The 20,631-nt window shown below is 37.0% G+C and overlaps 1 protein-coding gene and 1 pseudogene across 2 annotated transcripts; one reads left to right on the forward strand and one right to left on the reverse strand.

Moving 5' to 3' along the window:
- Positions 1 to 6,735: 6,735 nt before the first annotated feature.
- On the reverse strand, positions 6,736 to 7,683 carry LOC306664285 (olfactory receptor 2V1-like; the record flags this gene model as incomplete). The annotated part of the gene is made up of 1 exon (XM_079145129.1): positions 6,736 to 7,683. The coding sequence occupies one exon, from the start codon at positions 7,681 to 7,683 to the stop codon at positions 6,736 to 6,738; it is 948 nt and encodes a 315-aa protein (XP_079001255.1).
- Positions 7,684 to 19,052: 11,369 nt separating this feature from the next.
- LOC306663720 (diphthine methyl ester synthase-like) lies at positions 19,053 to 20,159 on the forward strand (annotated as a pseudogene). Its single transcript has one exon. The product of its transcript is annotated as a diphthine methyl ester synthase-like (transcript).
- Positions 20,160 to 20,631: the final 472 nt, after the last annotated feature.

Raw genomic sequence — 20,631 nt, forward strand, 5'->3', positions numbered from 1 at the left:
ATGTCCTTGGTCCCTAGTGCACAGTTTTAAAATCCCTAGGAATTTCCAGCGACCAGAGGGTCTTTGTTAATTTTTTTTTTCCCCTCTGAGGCTCCTGGGATTCAAACCATGGCCCTTGAGCATGCTAGGTGAGTGCTCTCCAAAGCAAGCCATTTCTTCAGCTCCATTAATTTACTCTTAACACTGTGTCTATTATGTTTTATTCTTTAGAGCAATTTGTCTCCAAGAAATGAAGGTTTGGAGTACTGGGCCCCCCAGGCTCAGCTCACCTGTGTGGATCTCCAGCATGCTGCCACACCCACCAGGGGAATCTCCAATGCCTCGACCCACTTGGGTTCAGCAATGTGGGGCCCAGGATGCAGCTCCCCATCTACCAACAAGTGGGGAATGACTCTGTCCACCATCAGAGTCCCTAACACTGATGTCACCATCTTTACTTGGGGCAGTTCCCATCCTGGGACACCACATTATCAAGTACCTCTCATGCATCAGGCCACTGAAGACTGGAAGGTTTGAATAATATATTTCATTTTTGTAGAGCTTTAAAAATTATTATTATTCCTTTCTATTTTAAAAATTATTTTTCTCTATTTTCCTCTTATTTATCTGTTTCCCTGGAGTCTCTTTCTCCTTTTTTTCATGCTAACAACCAACTTATTTTGACTCTTATTTCACTCTCCCTATGATCTAGTACTTCTATATATTCATTTCTTATCTCATTAACATTACATCCTACACCCCTCCCCATCCTCTTTGTCCACCATTAGAAATCATAGACCTTATTGCAAACCTATTGTTTATGCTGTAGATAATAATAAAACTCATCATCTCTCTTTATTATGACAATACTTTAACATCTTAATAGGGGCTATTTGGTTTAAGGCTGCATATTGTTTGTGCTGCTAATATTGATCTCCCCCTTAAGGGTGAGGTATTAGAAACCTGAAGGGATACTATAAACCTTCAGGGGGGAAACTGTAATACCTCTGATCTCCACTGCTAGAGGAAAAGAATCATGAACAGCATAAAAAAACAAGGGAAGAAAATGCCCCAAACAAACCAAGATGCTATATTAATAGAATCAATTGACAGCATGGTAGAAGATGTGTCAGAAAGAGAGTTCAGAATGTACATATTTGAAATGATCTGTAAAGTAAAGGATGATATAAGAGAGCAAATGCAGTCAATGAACAATCATTCCAATAAAGAGTTAAAAGAGCAAATACAGCAAAAGATCACTCCAATAAAGAGAAAAAGATTCTGAAAAAAGCCAGAAATTCTTGAAATGAAGGAAACAATAAACCAAATTAAAAATTCATTAGAAACATCACCAACAGACTAGATCTCTTGGAAGACAGAACCTCAAACAATGAAGATAAAACATTTAATCTTGAAAATAAAGTTGACCACAGAGAAGATGGTAAGAAATCATGAACAGAACCTCTAGGAATTACGGAATAACATGAAAAGACCAAAATTAAGAATTATTGGAATTGAGGAAGGCACAGAGATAAAAATCAAAGGAATGATCAATCTATTCAATGAAATAATATCAGAAAATTTCTCAAATCTGCAGAGTGAAATGAAAAAATCAAATACAAAGGTTTATAGGACACCAAATTCACAAAATTACAACAGAGCCACAGCAAGTCACCATGTAATGAAAATGCCCAACATACAAAATAATGATAGAATCTTAAAGGCCACTAGAGAAAAGTACCAGTGTACATATAGAGAGAAACCAATATGGATATCAGCAGATTTCTCAGGCCAGACCATAAAAGCTAGGAGGGTCTGGAATGACATATTTTAATCTCTAGAAGAACATGGAAGCCAACAAAGAATCTTATACCCAGCAAAACTAACCTTTAGATTTGATGGTGAAATGAAATTCTTCCATGATAAACAAATGTCAAAAGAATTTACAAAAATCTGCACCAAAGAACATTCTCAGCAAAATATTCCATAAAGAGGAAATGAAAAGCAACAATGAAAGTCAGCAAAGGGAGGAACTACACTAAAGGAAAAGCCAATCAAAGGAGAAACAGTCAAGTTAAAAACCAAAAATAAGTAAAATGACTGGAAACAAATAATATCTCAATAATAATAATGAATGTTGATGGCCTAAGCTCATTAATCAAAGGACATAGACTGTCATATTGGATTTTAAAAAAGATCAAACAATATGCTGCCTTCAAAAGGCTCATTTTATAAGAAAAGACATCTATAGACTGAAGGTGAAAGGAAGGGAAAAAACATGCCATGCACATGGACTAAGTGAAAAAGCAGGGGTTTCCATCCCCATATGAGATAAAGTGAACTTCAAGTCAAAATTAGTCAGAAGGGATAAGGAAGGACATTTCATAGTGCTTAAGGGAACCATACATCAATAAGACATAACAATCATAAATATTTATGCCTTAAACAGTGGAGCATCTATGTACATCAAACAAATCCTTCCAATTTCAGGAATCAAATAGACCACAATACAAGAATACAGGGGGACTTTAACATACCTCTTTTACCACTGGATAGATCTTCCAAACAAAAACTGAACAAAGAAACCATAGAACTCAATAACACAATCAATAATTTAGATTTAACAGACATATATATAATATTCCATCCATCAATGAGCAAATTCACTTTCTTCTCAGCAGCACATGGAACCTTCTCAAAAATAGACCATATGTTATGCCACAAAGCAGCCCTTAGGAAATGCAAAAAAATAGAGATACTGCCTTGTGTTCTATCAGATCATAATGGAATGAAATTAGAAATCAAAGACAAAATAAAAAACAGAAATTACTCCAACACCTGGAGACTAAATAATATGTTATTGAATGAAGCATGGGTAACAGAAAACATCAGGGAGAAGATAAAAAAATTCTTAGAGGTAAATGAGAATGATGATACAACATATCAAATTCTCTGGGATGCTATGAAAGCCATACTAAGGAAAATTCATTGCATGGAGTGCATTCAATAAAAGAAGAAAAAGTTAACAAATAAACTAACACTATAGCTCAAAGCCCTAGATAAAGAAGAACAGATCAACACCAAAAGTATGGAAGACAGTAAACAATTAAAATCAGAGTGAAATAATTAAAATTGAAACAAAAGAAATAATTCAAGAAACTGACACACCAAAAAGTTGGTTCTTTGAAAAAATAAATAAAATGGATAAACCCTTAGCCATACTAATGAAAAGGAAAGAGAAAACTCAAATTTCTAAAATGTGTTATGAGAAGGGAAATATCACGATGGACACTATTGAGGTAAAAAACATAATTAGAAACTATTTTGAAAATCTATACTGCAACAAAATAGAACTCAAAGACACTGACAAATTTCTAGAGATATATGTTGCACCCAAACTGAATCAAGAGGACATACACAATTTAAACAGATCAATTTCAAGCAATAAGATAGAAGAAACCATCAAAAGCCTATCAACCAAGAAAAACCCAGGACCAGATGGATTCTCAGCTGAGTTCTACAAGACCTTCAAAGAAGAACTAATTCCAATACTACTTAATGTATTCCATGAAATAGAAAAGGAGAGAATCCTTCCAAACCCATTCTATGAAGCTAAGATCACCCTGCTACCAAATCAGACAAAGACAAAGCAAGAAAAGAAAACTTCATGTGCAGGCCATTTAACCCATCTCGTAGAGTGCCTGCCTCTCATGCTGGAGTCCCCAGCACTATGGGATTGTGGAAATAACAAACAAACGAAAAGAAAACTTCAGACCAATATACCTGATGAACATAGATGGAAAAATTATCATTAAAATCCTGGCATCTCACATACAAAATCATATTAAAAAGATAGTGCACCACAATCAAGTGGAGTTCATCCCAGGGATGCAGGTTTGGTTCAACATATGTAAATCAAGAAACATAATTTATCATATCAATAGATACAAATAAAGAATTATATGGTCATCTCAATAGATGCAGAGTAAGCATTTGACAAAATACAGCACCTTTTCATGTTCAAAACACTAGAAAAAATAGGGATAGTGGGAATATACCCAACATTGTAAAAGCTATCTACACTAAGCCCAAGGCCAACATCATTCTAAATGGAGAAAAACTGAAAGTATCCACTCTAAAAACTGCAACAATTCAGTGATGCCCTCTTTCACTACTTGTATTCAACATTGTCCTTGAAACTCTAGCCAGAGCAATTAGACAGACCAAAGAAATTAAAGAGATACGAATAGAAAAGAAGAACTCAAACTATCTCTATTGTTGGTGAAATGATTCTACATTTAGGGATCCAAAAAATTTCACCAGAAAGCTTCTAGAACTAATAAATAAATTCAGCAAAATAGCAGGATATAAAATCAACAGTCATAAATCGAATGCATTTCTAATCATAAGTGATGAATCCTCTGAAAAAGAAATTAGGAAAACTACTCCATTCACAATCGCCTAAAACAAACAAACAAACAAACAAACAAAAAACCTTGGGAATCAATCTAACAAAAGAGGTGAAAGATCTTTACAATGAAAACTATAGAACACTAAAGAAAGAAATTAAAGAGAATTTTAGAAGATGGAAAGATCTCCCACAATCTGGGATAGGGAGAATTAATGTTGTCAAAATGGTCATACTACCAAATGTACTATAAAGATTCAATGCAATTACAATTAAAATCCCAATGACATACCTCACAGAAACAGAGAAAGCAAAAATGAAATTCATTTGGAAAAATAAAAGAGACCCAGAATAACCAAAGCAATCCTTAGCAAGAAGAAAGAAGCAGGAGGTATCAGAATACTGGAAACTAAACTATATTACAGAACAGTAGGAACAAAACCAGCAGGCTATTTGCACCAAAATAGACAGGTAGACCAATGGTACAGAATAGAGGACACAGAGACAAATCAACATAAATACAGTTATCTTATAGTAGACAAAGGTGCCAAAACATACAATGGAGAAAAGACAGTCTCTTCAACAAATGGGGCTGGGAAAACTGAAAACCCATTTACAGCAAAATGAAATTAAACCCCTCTTTCTCACCCTGCACAAAATTCAACACAAAAAGGACCTAGGAATTAGACCAGAGTCCCTGCACCAAATAGAAGAAAAAGTAGGCTCAAATATTCATCATGTTGGCGTAGGATCAGATTTCTTGAAAAGACTCCCAAATCACAAGAAATAAAAACAGGAATCAATAAATGGGATGGATTCAAACTAAAAAGTTTTTTCTCAGCAAAGAAACAATTAACAATGTGAAGAGACAGCCTACAGAGTGGGAGAACATCTTTACCATAAACACTTCAGATAGAGCACTAATCTCCGGAATATATAGAGAACACAAAAAACTTTACACCAAAAATACGAAGAACCCGGTCAATAAATGGGCTAAGGAACTGAGCAGACACTTCACAGAATAAGATATACAAGGGATCAACAGATACATGAAAAAAATGTTCAACATCTCTAGTAATAAGAGAAATGCAAATAAAAACTACCCTAAGATTTCATCTCACCCCAATTAGAATGGCTATTATCAAGAATACAAGCAGCAATAGGTGTTGGCTAGGATGTGTGGGAAAAGGTACACTCATACACTGCTGGTGGGATTGTAAATTGATGCAGCCACTCTGGAAAGCAGTACGGAAATTCCCTAGAAAACTTGGAATGGCAGCACCATTTGACCCAGGTATCCCACTCCTTGGCCTATACCCAAAGGACTTAAAATCAGCATAAGACACAGCCACATCAGTGTTTTTAGCAGCTTAATTTACAATAGTAGAACCAACCTAGATGCCCTTCAATTGATGAATGGATAAAGAAACTGTGGTATATATTCACAATAAAATATTACTCAATCATAAAGAAGAATAAAATTATGGCATTTGCAGGTAAATGGATGGAATTAGAGAATATAATGCTAAGTAAATTAAACCAATCCTCAAACCCAAAGGCCAAATGTTTTCTCTGATAAGTGGATGATTATACAAAAGACAGTGGGGGTGGGGGAGGAAGAGGTAAGGAAAGAATAGATCAACCTTGGATTGTGTAGAGGGAAATGGCAGTTAGGGAAGAGGCAGTGAGAAGGAAAGATAATGGAATGAGACAAGTATCAGTATGCTACATATATGTATGATTACATAAATGGTGTGATTCTGCATCATGCACAGCCAGAGAAAAGAAAAGCTGTACCCTATTTGTGTATAATGAATAAAAGAAAATATTTAAAAATGATATTAGAGAAAATAACAAAGATATACATTGCAAATATTAATCATAAAAAATTTGATGAGACTGTTTTAATATCAGAAAAGCATTAGAAGTGTTATCAAAAATAAATAGATTCCACCAGGCATAGTGGTTTATGCCTGTAATTCCAGCTATTTAAGAACTAAAGTAATGGAATGCAGAAAGCCCCAAAGAAGAGGGCAGGACTTGGGGCAAGTTGACTTTCCTTAGTAATGAGCATTTCCTGGAGAGGGACAAAACAGCTCTCACCTGCTGACTCTCCCAGTAGCTGTGGAATGAAGACTTCTCTCTTCTACTCTTTGTAACCTGATAAGCCCAGCCTTTCACTCAGCATGAGCATGATGGATTAAATTGACCTGTTAATTTGATTAACTCTGGTCAGAAAGGTGTTTTGTTTTCAGTAGGGCACATTTGTTTCTCCTCTAATCAAACTACAATTGGCTGACCCAGGTCCCCTGGCTGCAGAGCCCACATCATCAGATGGCAGCATCAACTTAATGTCCTCCACCACAGGGACACTTTCCCAGGAGTTTCCTCAAAGCCCTGGCCACTTCCTTGTTCCTCAGACTATAGATGAGAGGATTGAGCATGGGGGTGATCATGGTGTAGAAGGCAGAGACCACCTTGTCCTGCTTGGAGGAGTGGTAGGCCTGGGGTCGCATGTAGGTGATCATGGCTGCCCCATAGAAGAGGGAGACAACCATCATATGGGAGGAGCAGGTAGCAAAGGCCTTCTGCCGGCCTTCCACAGAGCGCATGCGGAGCACTGCCACCAGGATCCGCAGGTAGGAGGCAGAGATGACAGAGAAAGGCAGGAGCAGCATGAGGACACAGCAGACGTAGATCATGGTCTCATAAAGGGAGGTGTCAGCACAGGCCAGCTTGAGCACTGAGGGGATCTCACAGAAAAAGTGGTCAATCTCTTGGGAACCACAGTAGGGAAAGTGCAGTGTGAAGACAGCCTGGATCAGCCCATCCACCAGTCCAAAGAGCCAGGACCATGCCACCATGAGCCAGCAGATGCGGCGGCTCATCACCACCGAGTACCTCAGTGGGTTGCTGATGGCCACATAGCGGTCATAGGCCATGAAGGCCAGCAGGAAGCATTCATCCCCCAGGAGGGTGAGGAAGAAGAGGATCTGGAGTCCGCAGCCTGTAAAGGAGATGGAACCACTGCCCAGCAGGAAGTCAGCGGCCATCCGTGGCACAATGGTGGAAATGAGCATGAGGTCCATGAGCGACAGCCAGCTGAGGAAGAAGTACATGGGACTGTGGAGGCTGGAGTCCACATTGATGAGGAGGATCATGAGCCCGTTGCCAGAGAGGGCCACCAGAAACATGATCATGATGATGGAGAAGAGGAAGAGGTGTAATGGCGTGTGGGTGAAGAGGCCCAGGAGGATGAAGTGGGAGATGAGAGTCTGGTTTCCCGCCCAGGCCATTGTTCCTACAAGGCACTGGAGAGATGGTAGGGATCTGGAAGCAGAAGGTTTACACTTAGAATATCAAGGAAGGTTTATCTTTGCACAATATGTTGTCCTTTTTAAATGTGACTTGGTTTAGGGAAATAATGTGTGGGGTCTTTAAGAAAAATGCAGATGACAGTGGTTGCTAAGTTTTAGGATGTTCTGCAATAGTTAAGAAATTAATTTTAAGCTCTTCAATCTGTGGGAAACTGCTCCTGCCTCTGATGAGAACAAATCAAAGATTTGTTCTTTTTGGGACTAGTACGTAAGCATCAAATATTTTTAGTCACATGAACTGGGCATTTCAGTTTCTTTGTCTTAAATTGAAATAACAATATTATAATATAGGATGATAGTAAAAATTGAATTGGGAACACAAGCAATGCTTAGCAGTTTAAAATCGATAACAACTGACATTACTGTAGTATTTCTCACATGTCAGACATCAAGATTAGCACACTGCTACATCCTCGCACCTAATCTTCATAAATTAAGGGATGATCAACATTTCCAATTCACAAATGGAGAAACTGAAGCAGAGGTAATCTTTCAGATATGAAAGTTTAAAGTATTTTTAAAGAAACATAGTAAAAGAAAAATTGGAGATAATCTGCTGTATCTATTTCCTGCCACTCCAACACTTGACATGGTCTGTTGGAATAGAGGACTCAACACTGACACGGTTCTGTTGATCGTCCTCCCTCTTGGGGGCCATAGGTGTGGCATGTCTCCATGTGTAGTTGCTTTTTAATATTAATAATCAATATGTCATTAGAAACTTATTGGGAAAACATTGGGAAGGTTTTACTGTATTGGGACACAAAATAGTGCACAATGAAAATTTAGCAGTAATACAAGGATAAAATATATGAAAATAAACAATCGTGGCTGTGCTTGAGTTTAAAGAAGCCTGTGATTGCTTTAGTATAATAATAGATGGATAAAGAGGCATTCCTCTGAGCTTGGGTGCAGTGTTTAGCCTTTGTTGCTTTCCCAGTTTTAATAGTTGATTCTAGAGATACTTTACATAATAAAAACATTTAGGTTAGTCATAAATATAATTTGTGCTTTTCCTATGTTTAGTCTAATTCTTTGAGAATCAAAATAAGATTGTAGTCTGCCATTATATGAATTATACTTATTTTAAACTAACCATAAAATGATATAATCATTACTAAATAAAAATATCTATAAAAAGGCTGGCAGAAAAAGATTCAGCCTCAGAACACTTGGTGTCTCTGTGTGCTGTTTCTCCATCATGCCAACACTTCCCATCCACCCTAGGACCCCCAACCCCTGCTAGAGCTGAACCCTGGCAACAATCCAAATGCCCAACATAAATAAATAACTAAGTAAATTATGATAAGGTCACATGGTAAAATAATATTTAGTCAATGGAATATATATGCTTTTTCATAACTCACAAAAAATTTTACTGAGCATTCTTAAGTATTTCTAAAGACTGGAAGAAAATATGCCAACCGTAAAGCTAAACATTATGAAACTTTAGTGAAAAAATTTTTAAAGGTTGAGGAAAACTATGCCTATTCCTGGCTCAACACTATGTGGTTTTAAATTTTAAAAAAAATTGATTTGTAAAAGTCATGTGATCACATTTCAAATACCAATAAGACATTTATATTTTGAAAATGGAGGGATAGAATTGGAGTTCTTTCAGAAATCCCCCAAAGCAGTAGGGAGATCAAGAGCAGATGTATGGTCCTTGTTGCACAAAATTGCAATACTTAAAACTAAACACACAACATATCTGGAAGGAACAAAACTAGTAGAGACTGAGCAGGGATGAAGGAGAAAGTGGAAAAAGATCACCATGGCACCCTCCCCGAAGAGAGGGGCAAAATGAAAATTGCTGTCTTATACTAGCCAAAACAGGTGCAAAGGCTACACAAGAAATCTCTCAGGACCTCCTGATTTACTCCAAGCAGCAGAGGGGAAGAATTGGAGCAAAGAATCACACAGATAAAACAATATTTGCAGGAGGAATTCTGTCTTTGTGTTAGGGAAAGGAGAGAGGACTTGCATTAATGATAACCCTAGAGTTTCCCATCTCATTAGCCTGAGAATTAAAACAGTTAACCTAAATACTGAGAGTCTAAAAAACTCTGGTTCTGGGTTAAAATGAATGATTGGACATACCTGTCACTCTTACTTCCAAAAATCCCACTAGAATGACAGTAACCACAGATACAATAAAAAGATAATTAAAACATTGTTTGAGACAGTAGAAGCATGTGGACACTTGGTAACTGACTTGCAGACCTTTAAAGGCTAAGTTCTATACTGACAGTGGCCAAAAAGAAAAATAACCACAGAATTGGTACAAGGGCTTAAGAACTTGTGGCAGGAGGCAACAATATAAGTTGAGGTGAAGATGAGACCAAAATATGAATTGCTTGAAAGTCTACTATAGAAACACATTGATGTAGAGATCTCTTTTCATTCCACACAGGGGGTCTTGCCCCTCCCTTACCCTGGCAAAAACCATAAGACAGATTCCCTAGGGAAGGTGAAACAGAATTCAAGACCGTGGGAGACTCAGGGAAGGTGGCGATGCCCTGAACATTAGTGGAAAAGTGATAAATGTGGGGTGCCTGCCCTCTTCTCCCTCTTAGCTCTCATTACCAGATCTATTTTCTTCTGAAGGGAAATGAAAAGAACCACTTTCTACAGCCAGGGATCTGGTCCAGGAAATATCTAAAGATATTAATGTTGGAAAACTTTCTAAAAAGCTTATATCACTCAAAGTGGAGCCTTAATTAACATGCCTAACCCACATACTCAGAGAACCCTAGTTTTTTATTACCCCACATTTTAATATGAGCAGATAACCAAGGGGCAGCTGACAATCAAAAAATTTTCCACAGTGAAGAGAAGGAAAGCCAACAAAGCAATATGGATGAAGAAAGAGAATCTTCAAGGAAACAAGAAGATTTCAAAAAAAAATTCTTTTCAACACGAATGAGATAAGGAAGATAATATTTGAAAAAACAAGAATAAGATGCTATAGAAAAGCCAGCATTCAGAGGACAAAGATATCTTTTCAAAATAAAAGTACATTTTGAGCAGTTCTACTTCCAGGAATTCATCTTATGAATATATTTGCCCATATGCAAAATGACTTACAAGGCATAGATTTATTTTCTACTCAAAGTAGAAAAAGCTTTAAAAATCTAACCAACAGAGAAATGACTGAATAAACAATGTAAGGACAAAAATTAGAAACAGAATGAGATTGCTTCTTATGTATTGATATAGAATCTTAAATAATATCATTTAAAAATATAATGATATGAAAGAGGCATTATACAGAAGTGTGTGTAATATGTATATATGTGCAATTTATATAACATGTTATATCAGATTCTAGAGAGTTAATCAAAATTATAGATTGCACATTATACAAATTATAAATCAAATAATCATATAATTGTACTGGATTGGAGGTGTAGCTCAGTGGTAGATTGTAGAAAGCATGAGGCCCTGTTTCCATTCATAGCAATACAAAGAGAATATAATTATATTAAACTATATTTCATGTACTAATACATAATATTTCATTTTACACATATATTTGTAAAAGAGTGTGTGTATATGCATATATACATATGTCCATAAATATAAATTTCTGAAATAAAATAGAAGAAACTAATAAAACTACCTCAGAGGAAAGAATCAGAAGAATCAGATTACTGTGATTAGGGTAGAAAAGAGAGTCTAGATGGTATACACATTTTCACTTTTAGAATTTTAATCTTTAATAAATATAATGTAGAAGTGATATCCAATAGAATTTGTTGTAAAAATTGATAAGAACCAACATGTATGTACAGCACATTGTAGTTGCTGAGTAAATATCTACTGAACAAATGGTTAAAATAACTTTGGGGAAATTACCTTCTCAAAATACAGTATGATGCTACATTAATTTCTCTTTCTTTTCTCTCTTTCTTCTTTCCTTCCTTTCTTTCTTTCTTGTTGGAGATAAAAGCCAGGAACTTGCACAGGTTAGGCAAGTACTCTACAACCGATATATATTTCACCCTGTATTACAACATTTTTTAAGCACATAAACAATAATGATTAGAAAATATTTTGAAAAAAGTAAAAGTAATAAGTTCATATTTTCATAGGAAAAGTTAACCTTGATTGCATACTAATCCAAGTATAATCTCTGGAGTGTGGGAGGTGATTTCTTTGTTGCCAAAGCACACACAATCAGTCATAGCCTCTAGAAGCAAATCAAGAGTCCCATCCTAGGGAACAATCATGAACCTCAGAGAGCAACAAAACAGAATGCAATTAAGAGAGAATAAACAGGAGAAAGAGGGAAAATCAGAATGGAAAGGAAAGAGGAGAAACACTAACAGTACATCAAGAGGGGAAGGGAGAGATTAAAAGAGTAAAGGGAAAAGGAGACAAGAGAAAGAGACATGAAACAATGGAGAAAAATAAAAGAAGGAAAATGTTAAAATATCAGAAATTACTTTTACCTAGAAGGCACAGAAGGAAAATAAGAAGACAGTGTGACAGAGTGCAGAAACATAGGCATCATGAGAAAGGAGAACAATACAGATGGGACCAGAAACAAGGGGAAGGATAGCTGGGTGAAGGGGCAACCAGGAAGAGGGACAGAGCACTCCTCTTGTCAATATGGTAAAGAGCCCTGCCCCAGGACTTCAGAGATGCAGTGAGAACTGCCATCTCTCTACCTATTCCCATTCTGCTGGGAAAGGCTGTGAGAAGCCTGCATTGCCGTCAAACCCTCTCACTCCTATGAAACCTCTGATCCTTTCAGTGTTCATGGGAAGGCCAGTTGGACCAATCAACAGAGGATCTACACAGGGAGTCATGGAGGGCACCTGGAACTAATGCCAGGCTGAGGAGTTGGGACCTTCCATATTACCAGGAAATGGTTAAAAGTTAGGACTTATCCAATTATTATATCTGAGGCTTGGGCTGTCACCTGCTAAATGAAGACAAGGATAATCAATTCCAGGTAGTTATGAAGATTAAAATAGTTACTGTGTTCAAAAGCTCCAGACACTTGGCTGCTTCTCATGCAAAAAACTCAACAAACAGAGATCATTGTCAGACTTGATCAAAGGACAGGTCTAAGACCATTCAACAGATGGTTGACAGACATGGAGACTGAAGAAGAGGAGAAACTGTTCAGAAGCAACTGTGATAGCCCAAGCAGGAGTTAGCTACTCACTGAGTGACACTGGGTAGAGTCCTTAACCAATTTTGAGGTTCAGTTTCATCATCTATACAATTAGGGTAATAACTTTATAAGAAATATTTCCTCATATGGCAACTGAGGATAAATTAAATAATGTATATAAAAGGCCCTACTGCTTGCCTGGTGCCTAGGAAATACCCATTATATCATGGCAGCTATTATGTTATCACAACCTCCATCATTTATTAAGCTCTGGACAAGGGTGGTAGTTGGAAGAATATAAAAGATGAGGGGATTTTTTATGAAGCATGTGGCATAGGTAGTCAAAATTTCTGGTTTGAAAGGGAACTTGAACACTGTTTACTCTGACTTATATTTGATGAAATGATTGGTTTTCTATAAATGCTTTAAATAAAGTGATCAGACACATTTATCTTTACTAATAAAGGAAGCCCCGTTCTAGTGTAATATATCCCTTGATACAAGATGACACACAATTTGTCACCAGTAAAACTTTACCAGGTAACTACAACACATATACTTTCAGTTGGGCACCAGTGAGAGATCTTACTGAACCTTTCAGATCAGACCTCACCAAAGCCCAAGGCTGTACATAAGAAATTCCTGAAGAAGCACAGCTGGGAGTTTTGTTGGAGAGCTCTGCACCAAAAAGGACAGAAATAAGATTCAAAGGAGTACTTTCCCACAGAGAAGAAAAAAACCTATAAAGTGGGAAAAAGAGTGTAGATGCACCAAAACATGTTTTTCTAAATAAGATCAGAACCCTGACTATCTTTCAAGAAGAAGGTGTATAGAAGAGAATATGAGAAGGTAAAAAATATATGTTGGCAGAGGAATAGCAAGCAGCAACTTGTTTCTGAGAATGAGAAATATAGATCGATGGTGGGCAGAAGTGAATTTAATTACTATTTTTTCAGGCAAAATGTAAATCTAAATCATGTATTAACAGGGAACAGATAACTCTCCCAGGCCCTGTGGGGTGTAGGAAAAACATGTATCAGGTTTAGAGAATCCAGTCATTGTTCAATCCTCCCTTACTTGAAAAGAAAAAAATAGTGTCCACTCTTACCATAGTCTCCTCAGCTATAAAATGACTGGATGGAAAAACAACACTTCCAATTTTCTCTAATTCTACCCAAAGAATAAGGATTATGAAAAAGGATTCAATGTTTTAGAAACCAGATATAACCATACAAGAACTTTCTACCTTAAGAAATAATAAGCAAAAGAATATCAAGGATAGTTGTAGAGCAAGCAAATGTTACTAAGCATGTGGTAAGAGGGAGGATATAAGACATAAAGAGGGAGAGCTTTACCTGAAATCACAGAACCAGTGACACCAGGATGAGCTGGGAATCAGGAGGTGGGCAGCCCAATTGATGGTGCACAGAGTTCAGCATCACCCAAGATGGCTGCTCTGATCAATAAGTAAGTTTGCAAGATTACTCTGAGCAAAGGGAAGCCAATGTACCTCTATATCATTAAATGAAATTGATCTGAAAAGAAAGCAGGAGGGACCTAAGAGAAATAGAGAAGAGAAATTTGTGGAGAAAGAAATGTTCATATTCAAATCTACTCTAGAATCTCCTTCTATGTTGTGAAAATAGGAGTTGATGGAGTTGTTTGAAGCACAATCCTCACTGAGGAAATACTCAATGCCTTCCATGAGGCTCATAGAAAAATTTTGAGAAGTGAATTGTTTGGTTAAAATGGGGGGAGAACATGGATGCTAAGAAAAAGAAAATCTGGAAAAGAGAACTCCATCCTAAAACCCTGGCAGAATCTTTAGGGGTAAGTAAAATCTTTCTAGAAATAATCATTGTAGCACAGAGAGATTATTCATCCTTCAACCAAAAGGAGCGCAGAGTGGGAGTGAGCTGGATCAGGAGGGGAAAAGTCGCTCTCAGGGAGTGAGGGCAGAGTTTCTCACCTGTTGATGAAATCCTTTGCTGGGTTAGGTCCAGTGCCTGACCAAGAAGTTTTACTCATTGCCACCCCTTACTCCCACCAACTGTTATTGCCTCTGCTGTGACTCAGGAAAGTCACTTGTTTTCACAAATCCTTGGAGACCCTTCCTCTGCCAAACCTTTGTCCCCAGTCTCTGGCAATTAAACCTCCAAGGAAGAGAGCTTTCTGAAAAGTTCTCTGATCATCTCAGCTATTTCAACAAACAAAGTCTTTCCCAGGGGAATGTGGAGATGAAAAGGAGGTTTCTATGGGCCAATCTGGGAAAAATTGGCTTTGCTTCCATTTTAAAAGTAAATGGGAAATATTGACCTCAGCTCTGTGTTTGCGGTCCACCTTGGTGGCAGTCATTAAATAATATATGTAGGTGACATCAATAGGGCATCTTCTGGAATATTCCAGAATCGCATCCCTCTGTGTCCTTCTGCCTGTTCCCATTATCTAGGCTAAGTGAGGAGATTTCTGTGTAAGATTACACTGACACTTCTTAACTCCAAGTTCAATTATGCTAGAATTCAGTATAGTCCCTAAGAATGTATATGCTATGGTTTGAACATGAGGTGTTCCCCCAAATCTCCTGTGGTAATGCAGGAATGTTTGGAGGTAAAATGATTGGATTGTTAAAGCTATATCCTAATCAGTCTATACTAGTTTGAATAAACTGTGTGGTAATTATAGGCAGGTGGGTGTGACGAGAAGAAGTGGGTCACAGAGGGCATGCCCTAGAAGGGTCATTCTTCCCTGCAACCCCTCTCCACTTTCTGCTTTTGGTTGCAGTAAGGTAAACAGCTTCCCTCTACCATGCCCTCCACCATAATGTTATGCCTCACCTTGGGCCCAGAGTATTGGAGTTGGAAAACTATGGACTAAACTCCTGAAACCATGAACCAAAATAAACTTTCTCTTTACTAAGTTGTTTTTGTCAGGTTTGTTGGTCACAGTGACAGAAAGCTGACTACAAAGTACAACAAACACACCAAAGGTTATTTGTCCCTGGTGATGACATCCTTTTTCCCACTCTCCTGTTGGCTCACAAACAGAATGGCTTCTCTTATACTAAGAATTTAAAAAATAAATAAATAAAGATAGCATAACACAGAGACAATAGGCTTTAGAGTGAAATAAAGTTGGATGGGAATCTTATTTAGACTTGTCTTTGTGCAAAGAACTTAACCTATTTGAGTCTCACTTTTCTTATCTGTAAAATGAATAATGGTGTTCATTGCAAAGTGTTGTGAGTATTAAAATGAATGGACTATATAAACTCATCCCATCATTATAGGTTCTAAGAATTTTAGTTACTGGTGTCACTGCCCTTCGTTCTCTCCAAAGGCTGGAAACAGAAACAAAAATACACACTTGAGAAAAATAATTTAGGAAACTCACTGAAGGAACAACTACAGCGTATAGAAAGAACAAAACAAGTGCTGAGGATAGGAAGAATCTGCTTTACAGAGTCACCACATTATAATATTCAAAATGTCCGGTTCTCTCCATTACAAAGCATAAGAGAATTAAGAAAGTGTAGCCCATTATAGAAGAGATGAACAGTAAACGTTAGGTTTACTAGATAAAGACTTTAAATCAACTGACTTAAATATACTCAAAGACCTAAAGTAAACCAGAAGTAGAGGAAAAAGAAGACCATATAAAGAAGTATAAAGAAGTAGAGGAAACCAGGAGACCAATGTATAAATACACAGAATGCCAATAAAGATAAATTATAAAAATAGCACAAATTGAAATTCTGAAGCTGAAATGTACAATATCTGAAATAAAGATCTCTAACCCTAACCCAAACTCTAATCAATAAATGGGCTAAGGAACTGAACAGACACTTCACAGAGGAAGATATACAAGCAATCAATAGATAAAAGAAAAAATGTTCAACATCTCTAGTAATGAGAAATGCAATTCAAAACTACCCCATGATTTCATCTCACCTCAATTAGAATGGTGATTATCAAGAATACAAGCAACAATAGGTGTTGGTGAGGCTGTGGCGAAAAAGGTACACTCATACATTGCTGGTGGGTTTGCAAATTGGTGCAGCCACTCTGGAAAGCAGTATAGAGATTCCTGAGAAAACTTGGAAGGGAACCATTTGACCCAGCTATCCCACTCCTTAGCCTATACCCAAAGGACTTACAATCAGCACACTACAGTGACACAGCCACATCAATATTTATAGCAGTTCAATTAACAATAGGTAAACTATGGAACCAACCTAGATGCCATTCAACAGATGAGTGGATAAATAAAATGTGGCACATACATATGATGGAATGTTACTTAGCTTTAAAGAAGAATGAAATTCTGGCATTTGTGGTAAATGGATTGAATTAGAGAATATCATGCTAAGTGAAATAAGCCTAACCCCCAAATAAAAGGCCAAATATTTCCTCTGATATGCAGATACTAATTTACAATAAGGGTGGAGGAATAGGTAAGAAAGGAGTTACTTTATATTAGATAGAGGGGAGTGAAGGGAAGGGAAGGGGTATAAGGGAAAAACAATAGTAGAGCAAAACAGACACTATTAACTCATGTACATGTATGATTGCATGACTGATGTGATCCTACAATATGTATAATCAGAAAAATGAGAGATTATACTTCATTTATATGTGATCTGTCAAAACATACAAGTGCATTCTAATGTCATGTATGATTAATTAGAACAGATAAAATTTTTTAAAAATTTGAAAAAAGATGAGCCTGATGTATTTAAAGGTTAATATTGTGAATCCTAAAAGCATTTTGCCTCTTTTTCCACAAAATGAATGTTAAAATTTATCTTATCCTTTCCTTGATTCATGTTTTAGATGTAATGTCATATTGTGTATAGACTCAGGAAAGAATATATGTAAACTTTTGTAAAATGATATTTTTAAAAAAGAGACAATCAACTTTAGAACAAGAACACTTAACCTAAGATTTGTAGAGAGCTGGGCCTTATCTGAGATAAGGCTCTGCCTCCCGTCTTATTCAAAAAATTAATTTTTGTTGCAAAATTACTGTGATCTTAAATAGAGGATATAATGTATAACTCAGCCAAAATTCAAGATAGACATTACACACACTAAGTATGTTTTTACTCTTGTTAATTCCAGTTTGTATTTTTCTTGTAAACTCCAAAACTGTTGCCAGTTAATATTTTGCAGAGGTACTGCTTCAAGAACAAACAACCTAAATTAACTTGAGATAATAAGCCATCACCTATAGAACAGATAATATGACCCAATTAAATAAAGGGGGTAAGTGATTGTAAAGTTATACACATTGAAGTTAAAGCCCAGTACTCTTATTTTATGACTGGTGAGCTGGTTTGCTGGATGTTTAAGATTAAAATTTAAAGACTGAGATTAAAATAAAGGGGCCAAGAAAACCAATATTTGTCTCTTGCCCTCAGAATCAGCCTAAATCCAGGGAACAAGAGAACTTCTCTAAGGAGCTTTGCAATTCTGGGCCACATGACCTCCTGATCAGTAAGATTAATGAGGCCACTGCAGAAGAAGCCTATCAGCACACCTGCTACAAAGAGGAGGGTCATTAGAAAAGGGAGACATCCCTAATGTTTTTTAAAGGAAGACACACCTCATCAAGAAGACCCTACCTAGAAAATGGCACTAATATAGCTAAAAAACTACTCTCAAGTTCCCCATGAGTGACCCCTGTGGGAACTCAGCTGTCTCTTAACAACAGACAGGAACAAGTCCATTTGACCAGCTTGATCTCAAACACCTAGTGAAACAGTTAAACCTAAAACTTAGCCATTCCTGGGCATTTAAAAAAAGAAACAATAATTAAATGCAACTTAAGATACACACTTGTGTTAGCCCCCAAGAATAAGTAAGACTGAAGGCTATAAAATAGAGATTTTTAGGCAGAAGTGTCTGATAACAAGAGAAACTTCCAGAGTCAAAAATATTTAGTCAGTTTAAGGCCTACAGATCTTCCAAACTTCCTACACAAGTAGGCTTAATCAATGTTTGCTGGTGTGATTATTTAGCCCTAAGTAACAGAAATATAGTGATCTCTACTAAACACAGAGGTCATATCAATAAAAAGGATATTTTACAAAAATCAGATGACATTAAGTAGCTTAACTATATTTTATGGGGACATCGATGGACATTAAAAATTAAATGTTGGGACCTGGTTGGCATGGCTCTGCTGCTTAAGAGCTGCTTCACTGTAAAAGCTGGCTGTGATTATTACTTGGCGGAGCACAGGGGACCAGCTCACATTCTCTCATCGGTCACCTCCCCTGGGAGTTCGAAATGCTTTACTTGATCGGCTTGGGCCTGGGAGATGCCAGACATCACAGTCTTCACTGGAAATTATAAGATGCTGCAGTCAAGTGTACTTGGAAGCCTACACCTCAGTCCTGACTGTAGGGAAGGAAGCCCCGAGCTATGACACACAGCGATCTTATTCTGAGAACAGCAAAGTTGGGAATCCCTTATCATGTTATTCATAATGCCTCCATAATGAATGCTGTAGGGTGCTGTGGTTTATAGTTATATAAATTTAGTGAGACAGTTTCTATTGTTTTTTGGACAGACACTTGGAGACCAGAAAGCTTGTTTGACAAAGTAAAAAAGAACAGACAGAATGGCATGCACACATTTGCTTACTAGACATCAAAGTAAAGAAGCAGTCTTTGGAAAATCTAATCAAGGGCAGGAAGAGCTATGAACCTCCTCAGTATATCCGTGTAAACCAAGCAGCCCAGCAACTTCTGGAAATTGTTCAGAATCAAAGAATATGAGAAGAACCAGCAATCACTGAGGAGACTCTCTGTGTTGGTTTAGCCAGGGTTGGAGCTGAGGACCAGAAAATTGTAGCAGGCACTTTACAACAAATGTGTATGTACTGTGGACTTGGGAGAACCATTGCATTCCTTGGTTATTACAGGAGCAGCATGCATCCGCTCGAGTTGGAGATGCTACTATTTCCATACCAGAAAATAGTTCGGAATCCCAAAGCATTGATGAACTGTGAGCATGGACATTTTCTACTGTGGCACATTAATTTCAGTTAGATATGGATATACACATCTTTGTATAAGAAATTGAGTAGGTCTTTTGTTTTAGCTAATAAGTATAAAACAAGGGACCAGAAAAGAAAGAAGTTGGCTCAACAGTGCTTGGTTTCCTGTGGCAGTAAGTTTTTTTCCCATGATATCATCAATTGTTGCTATTTTGGCAACTTTATGAGATTGTACACACATGGAGCAGGTTAAGCTAAAAAACTTGTAAATTGACAGACAGAATCATTTGAAAGCAGATTTTATTTATGAAAGCAGTTAATACAAGGTGGTTGGTTCAGAGTATGACTTAGAGGTAAGTGGAATGTGAATCACTTGAATCTGGTTTTAAAGGGTAAGAAATGTAGGGTGGCAAGTAAAGCAAATAAAAGATTGGTAACATTAAAAAAATTAAATGTTGTGTTTACATTACTGATAACTATGACAATGTCAAAGATTTATATTCCAAATAAAGGCCTTGTCCTCTCCAGCCTTTTTATGGAAACAACTTCTCAGCTCTTCTACCTCCTCGTGAAATATTATTGACTTCTATCATCTTCATGATATTCATTGATGCTGTAGTAATCTCATTTCAGTACTTATGTCTTTTTGTTTCTCTCTCATAGAAGCACCCACTCCCAGATAACTTTACAACCTGTTTTTCTCCAATCAGACTTTTACTGTGGACCCCTCAACCAACCTGATT

The sequence above is a fragment of the Sciurus vulgaris genome, assembly GCF_902686455.1.
Source record: "Sciurus vulgaris genome assembly, chromosome: 6".
In the NCBI taxonomy this organism is placed as follows: domain Eukaryota; kingdom Metazoa; phylum Chordata; class Mammalia; order Rodentia; family Sciuridae; genus Sciurus; species Sciurus vulgaris.